A 7,394-nucleotide genomic window follows, 5' to 3' on the forward strand; every position below is an offset into this window, starting at 1 on the left:
TGAGACAAATATTTGCAATCATATTAGTGTTTTGCGAGCCACTACATCCGGTTGATCTTTGGGATAGATTTTGTACCGAATTTTATGAGGACTATGTTTATGCCCTTAGGATGCATATTTCAAATGCAAGTAGTCAATTTGATGTGGCAAAAAATCAAGTTTTCCTTCATATAGAATGATTTTTGCAACAACATGAGAAGAGGCTTTGTGATTATATGTTGCGTGCAATAGACTCAACAATGGTATCCTTAAGTGAAACCGGTGCTATGGTTCAACAAAGTTTTTTGTGTTGGGTGCTTGATATTGGCAATGGGGATATGGATGATGGAGGAGACTTAGATAGAGTCAAAATACCTTGACACATGATTGCTTCCAAGACATAGTTTGGAGGATCTTCTAAGCTTTATATATGGAAATTTGTGTCATGTGCAAGATCATGCAAGTTGTTTTTAGAGATCGAGCAATACTTGCCCCATATAAAGAGGTGGATTTACTCAATGACTATGCATTGCAAAGATTGCATGGAGTTTGCAAAGAGTATCTTAGTGCAGATTCAATTTATATGTTAGAGGAAAACACACATTTGTACACCATTGAATATTTGAACAACCTTACTCTTGGTGGTGGTTTTCCACCTCATGCTTCAGTCTTGAAAGAAAATGCTCCTATCATGTTACTGTGGAATTTGGATCCAAGATGTGGATTGTGTAGCGAAACCAAATTAATATGCAAACAATTTCATCATAAGGTACTTGAGGCAGAGATAGTCACAGGATCAAATATTGGAGAGTCAGTTTCTATTCCAAGGATCAACTTTATTGTTGGAAATCATTAGGGGCTTCCATTTCAAATGAATTGTCACCAGTTTCCAATTAGGCTGACTTTTGGGATGACTATCAACAAATCACAAGGGCAAACACTAGGAATTCTTGGTCTATATCTTGCATCATCAATCTTATCTCACAAACAATTATATGTTGCAATGTCACGTGTGCGAAGTGCAACTGCTATGAGGATTGTTGTCAATACCGAAAACACTCAAGAGGAGTGTTACTACACTCCAAACATTGTATTCAAGGAAGTATTACAACTAGCAAACTCATAACAATAAGTTCAAATTGACATTGTGGCTCTCACTTAAAGTCAAACACACTTGATATTAAATTCTATTGATATCTCTTAGATCAAAGTATTGGCCACAAATGGATAATCAGCGCAGTGCATCCTATGTAGTTGGTCGCATCACTGAATTCATTTGAGGTATTTATGTTCTTTTTTAAATTAGAGTATTGACTTGACCTGCTATTTTCTTGAGAAGATTGGTTTATACATTGAATTAATTTTTTGAAGATCCACTGCAATGGAGGGAAAAAGTGCCTGCTATGTTTTTGGTGATCTTATTTGATACGACTCATATTATATTGTAAGATTTTTTATGTGATAATTTGTTAAATTTAAGCTTTTATTGCTCTATATAATTCATGGATGCCTTTGCAGAGATCACTATCATCAAGGATTTATCATTGTAGGTGTTTATGAAATGCTATACTTAGATTAGAGATGTCTATGGAAGTTCTTGGATACTACCATGTTTCCTTTTCTTCGGACCATGAGCATCGTCAAATTCAAGTTAATATTTGGTTTGTGAGTGATGAAAGGCTAGTCAATGCACAATTGGTGGGGGTTGCTAGAGACCGCAATACACCATATCAATTGAGGATATTCACTCAAGTTGAAACACCCCCCATATCTTGCAAAATGTATACAACAGAGGTCCTTGGACTTATAGAATCCCTAATGTGGTCTCTCAAAGGCTACACTTTGAATAACTCTTTTGTATTGTCTCTACTACATTTAGAATATTCAATGAATCTTTGTGAAATTGTGAAATTTTCAAGTCTTTTGGATTGCTTTCATATCTCTCTCTCTCTCTCTCTCTCTCTCTCTCTCTCTCTCTCTCTCTCTCTCTCTCTCTCTCTCTCACCCAAGTGTGGTAGATTGGTTATGCCATTTCCCTCTTGAATAACAGGTCTTGAGTTCAACTCCTCGTCGGCTAGATATTTAAGGTCCCTTGGGATAGTTTCCTACGACTTTAAAACTCTCTTCTCTTCTTCTTCTTCTTCTCTTTCGCAATATTTTAAATCCTCCTTTTAAACAAAAGAAAGAAGGACACGATGCTCTACGGTATGATCGTCAAAGTCTTCTTTATTCTATTTCATCTCTCTTCCTCTTAAAATTTTAAATCTCCATTGTTAGTGTAGATAAAGAATGGCACGATACATCATGCTTTAGTACACCCTCAATGATGTACCTTCTTATATTAGAGGTATGAGAAGACTTATCTTTGATATTTACTTTTACCATGATTGAGAAAGTTATGGTCTTTATTTTGTGTATTTACACGTGAATTTTTTTTCTAGATCCTCCATTGTGGAGGGGTCCTGCACATGTTGAGGATATTGTTCATATTATTGAGGATTTTGATCTCCTTTGGTGCGTATAGCTTGAACTTGAATCCATATGATGCTGAATAAGTTGCTACTTTTTATGCTTGAATGGCTGGTTGTTATCGTCATTGCAGGCTTCAATATTATTGCAGACATTCTAGCTTGGCATTATATGAAGCATGATATTTTAGAAGTATTGTAGGTCATTATCACATAGATTTTGATATATAGGATATGCGAGTCACGGTAAAAGATTTAGGTATGCAGTGGCCTCTCAATTGCAACTTTTCATACGGTTTTTAGGTGTTAACTTCCCTAACAGCAATTCAGGGTAAATACCCAGTAAACTACATATGACATAGTTTTAACCCACATCAAAAAACTGCAGAACATCATTGAAGTAAGTAAAACTAGACTATATTACTACCTCAACTGCATCATGATACACACACTATAGTGTCTGTCAAATACAGTTCGACCGCCATACACCCAAGAAAGCCAACGACTAACTACTACTCACTGCCATGTAGTGCTAAGAAGTTAATGAAACACCTAAAACTAACCAGCATATGTGTAAAACACCCCTAGAGTTCAAAGGTCTCCACCTTAATTACAAACAAAATGTAAATAAACCACTACTAAGCATTAGGGTCTAACACCTGGCACATCCAGTGGGCAATGTTTGCAAAACATTGTAAGAACCCACAATATCCCTTGAAAACACAAGCTTGAAAATCAAAATAAAATTCTTCTTGCTACTGACCTTGAAGACCAGAATCTTCAATTTCAACAAAATCTCCTGGTTGTTCCTCCATATCCTGAGCAACTTCAAGTAATGTAGCATCAATACCTGGATCTTCAGACATTACCTTTGCAGTCTTCAACAAAAGTTCTTCCATGTTCTCCTGATCTTCTGTGCCATCAACCTGTATAACTGGAACTGAAACTGTAGTCTGACCTGCTTCATGAACTACTCCTTGAATTGTTTTTTGAACTGACAACTGAACTGTATCCTTAGCTTCCACTTCCTCTGTAGTCTGAACTGACTCAGCTAGTGCGGTATCCATTTCCACCTCTACTTGCACCTTTTGTTGCAATTCTGCATTCTTCTCCTTCAAATCAACTAGCTAATTGTCTCTGTAAAAGCAAAATTTCCTCCTTGGACTCCTCCTCTGCAAAAGCCTGATAGGGTTTACTAATCACATCATACATTTTAATTTTAATCTACTTCCACACTCCTTTCATATACTCCATGACATCTCTCTTCATTTTCTCAATATCTCCTGAACTGACATACCAGCCTTCTACATCCAGATCTTCCTCTGACATGTGTCTAAGCTTTTCCTCCACTTTTCTACAAGCTACAACCTTTCTTAACAATACCCTCTTGCTACTCTCCAAAGATGCATTAACAGTAGACATTTCAGTCAATTGATCTTGCAGTACTTGGAACCATGCACTCCTCCTTCCATTTAGAAATTCTGGCTGAAATTTTTTCTCTGATTGGCACTACCTGCTTGTAAGAGTCCAACTCTTATCTCATCAATTCCTAAGATTTGGTTAAGTCCTGAACTTTTTTAGCCAAAATCTCTATCTCATTTTGTGCTTTCTTGTCCTTTAAAGCCCCTTCCTTGACCTGCTTTAGTTTAGTTTGAAGGCCATCATTTTCTCTGCTAAAAAATGTGAGATCTAGAGATTGTTGCTCCACATACTCTTTAACCAAATACAATGCAGTTTGCACTTCAGCAAAAGAGATAGTAGCAAACTGAGCTTTAGAAATTGCAACTCTCTCCAAAATAGGATCTCCAAATGTAGCTACAAGCTCCTGTTCAGACAACTTATGAAGTCTCCTGATATTAAAACCTGTTTTGGCAGTTGCAGGTATCAAAGGCTTTTCAAGCACGCCTGCTAAAGTATCAAAAAAAGAATTTCCAAATTCCTTGTCCATCTTATCTTTCATTGCATCCAAAGATCCAAAGGTTCTAAGAAATTCTTCTTCAACAACCTCTCCAATCTCTTCTACCATGTTCAATCCTTCTGCATGCAATGCCCTGAAACATGGTAGGATTACCTTTCTGGCATCCATTTGATTTCTAACTTTCTTCTTACCTCTTTTAATCATAATGGAGTCTGCGCTTCATAACTACTTTACTCTTGTTGCTCTTAACCATGGTCTTCTCAACATGATTGGATAAGAACGAATAGATTCCTCCAACCTGAGTACTACAAAGTTGGCTGCAAATTGCAGTCCCCCAACTAAGATATGCAAATTCCTCAAAATGCCCAAAGGTTGAACTCGCCTCTGGTCTGCCATTTTAACTAAAAAGGAGCTGGATCCCACTTCAAAAGATTCAAACGTTTGCAGGCTGACTCCCAGAGAATATTAACTCCTGACCCCCCATCCAAGAGTACACCTGGGAAAAACACTTTTCCAATGGAAGCCCCAACTATGGGTATCTTGTAATCAACATCCAAAGGTTGAACTTCACAAGCTTCTCGACAAATAGTATCCACAAGGTCCATTTCAGTTTCTTGATTCTTTCCTGCCACTTCTCTAGTAACTCTTTTTAGCAATTGTTGTGAAAATGCAGGTGCTAGCCTCAACATTTGCTTCACTGTGATGGTCATTGGAGCTGACAACAATGCTTCATAAAAGTCATCACCGCCAACTTGTTCTTGCAGTTGAGTTTGACTGCGGTCTAAATTTTGTCTCCCCTAGTCATCCAAGGATTTATAACAAAATTCCATTCCTCAGGTGGTACACCCCTCTTTGAGAGTTTTGCACTTCTTTGAGTGTCCCTGTCCTTACTGCTTTTTGATCTTTTGAATTCAAATTTTCCGAGTTGTCTACTTCTTCCAAGGTGGAGTTTCCAACGTTGGCCTTTGCCCTAGTGACCACCATGGCATCAATGCACCCATTGGTTTCTGGAATATCCTCGATGAGGATGCAGGCTGTACAATCACAATTGTGATGCTTAGGTGTTTCTTGACCTGCTGATCAGTTTGCTGTTCTTCTTTTAATAACTTCTACCTTTTTTTCAATCCATTCTTCCTCAGTCCATGCCTCTTCAGTCCATTCCTCCAATATTACTAAACTAGCCTGCTGACACGGAGGTCGCTGCTGCTGATGATGTGGTGGAAGTGGTGGATTTTGTTATGGAGGTTGATTATTATTGTTATTATTATTATTGTTGTACTTGATAATAGGGATTCCTCTATCATTCCGATGTTGGCACCAAAGTTCACAGTCAGGTCCTTCTTGATGACCCATGACTCCACAATAATTGCATGGTGACTGTGGCATATTATTCTGATTCCTGTTTTGATATCCCCAATTATTTGAATTCTGAAACTGTCTCTGAGGTGCAGGTCCCTGATATCTCCTATTAGGACCTTGAGGGGCAATCATGCTCGCAGTGGCCTCCCTCATCTTTTGAGTAATGTACTCAGGTCTTCTTCCCCTGAAATCCGGGTTGTGATAACAATTGTTATAGTCATGTCCAAACCTTTGACATACCTGACAAGATGGTTTCTCTGACATGCCAAACTGGTTCATGCCCATAGTTTGTAATTTATCCTGAATAATTTTGTTGACTGCATCTGCAATCACCACATCCTTTCCCTTCTTTTTATCCTTCTTTGGAGAATCCTTATCTTTCTTCTGCTTCTTCTTTTCCTTATCCTTTTTCTTTGCCTTCTTCTTTTTTGACCAATCTTCATCCTCATCACTATCAATGTCAACTCCCATATCCTGATCTGAATCATCAATTTCTGACCCTGAATCTTTCGATTCTGAGTCTGAGTCATCACTTTTCTTCTCCTTCTTCTTTTCTTGTAAGATGGTTTTACCTCCATACCTTCTTTAAGCTCTGGCTGCTGCCTCAACCAAATTAGTAAAATCTTGTGCATTTGCTAATGGGGGTCTCTTTGCTACTGCACTTCTGTACTCTTGTTTTTAGTCCCTTACAAAAATAATCTCCCAACTGTTCCATGTGCCACTTTTAATCTGTTGTTCAAATTCCTAAACTTTTGGGCATAAAATTCAACCAACAAGTATTTTTGCTTTAACTTTCTCAATTTCTTCAAAACGTATTCAGGTGTTTTGTCTTCCCTGAACCTTAACAAAAATCTTTGTTTCAAATCATTATAATTAGCAAAAGTAGGCATACCATACTCCCAGAACCAATCCATGGCTTTTCCCTGTAGTGTTCCTACAAAATGCTCCTTCTTTACTCCATCCGGGTGTATTGCCTCATATCCACTTGTGGACCACCTTGTTTGAAGCTGACTAACGTGGCTGTCAGCATTTTGCGATTTTTTCCCGCTGAACTTTGCCGCGTCCACTTTGGGATTTGGTGCAACCATTGGAGGTATCAAAAGTATTCTGAGTACCCTTAATGAAAGTGGATTAAAAGGTAAATAGGATGTCCCTGATCCTGTAAATTGTAGTTGTATTCTTGTGTGAAAGATTGTCTGAGCTATCAATACACTCACCAATGTTCCCACAATTGGGTGTGCTGTAAGAGGAGTTACTTGTTGGCCTTGTTGGTTTGCAAGTGGGGTCCCATGTAGCCTATGTTTAGGTTCTTGCAATTCAATCCCAACCCCAATAGTACCCGGTCTTGCAGTGTCCCCCCTTATAGGTTCAGATTGGCCATCATTGCCCGACTCTTCTTCCTATCTTCCCCTTGCTACAAATTCTCTCCTAAGTAAAAAACGGGTGCCATATGAGTGCTATGGAACATTGAACCCTTGCCCTGAATCACTCATACATAGCTATTGCTCCCCTCGCTTGTCTGCAATTACAGTATGAACTGTGCCTGACAGGTGGGGGAAGAATTCCTGCAAGAATTTGGTGCCATATTCCTCAGACTCTTCCTGCGGGGTTACCCAATTGGAGAATTCCCTCAGGTGGTCTATGTCCACTTGCATATCACACCCCTATTG

The 7,394-nt window shown here is 38.5% G+C and overlaps 1 protein-coding gene across 1 annotated transcript; it reads right to left on the bottom strand.

The window, feature by feature from the left end:
- Positions 1-3,202: 3,202 nt before the first annotated feature.
- Positions 3,203-3,514, bottom strand: LOC147423132 (uncharacterized). Its single transcript, XM_086502133.1, has one exon. It carries the CDS (start codon positions 3,512-3,514, stop codon positions 3,203-3,205), a length of 312 nt encoding a protein of 103 aa, XP_086358259.1.
- Positions 3,515-7,394: the final 3,880 nt, after the last annotated feature.

The sequence above is a fragment of the Adiantum capillus-veneris genome, chromosome 26, assembly GCF_014529385.1.
Source record: "Adiantum capillus-veneris isolate H3 chromosome 26, ASM1452938v2, whole genome shotgun sequence".
NCBI classification, from domain to species: domain Eukaryota; kingdom Viridiplantae; phylum Streptophyta; class Polypodiopsida; order Polypodiales; family Pteridaceae; genus Adiantum; species Adiantum capillus-veneris.

Excerpts from the sequence above, each read along its gene's own strand:
- LOC147423132 (XM_086502133.1), bottom strand. The coding sequence starts at position 3,514 with ATGGATACCGCACTAGCTGAGTCAGTTCAGACTACAGAGGAAGTGGAA.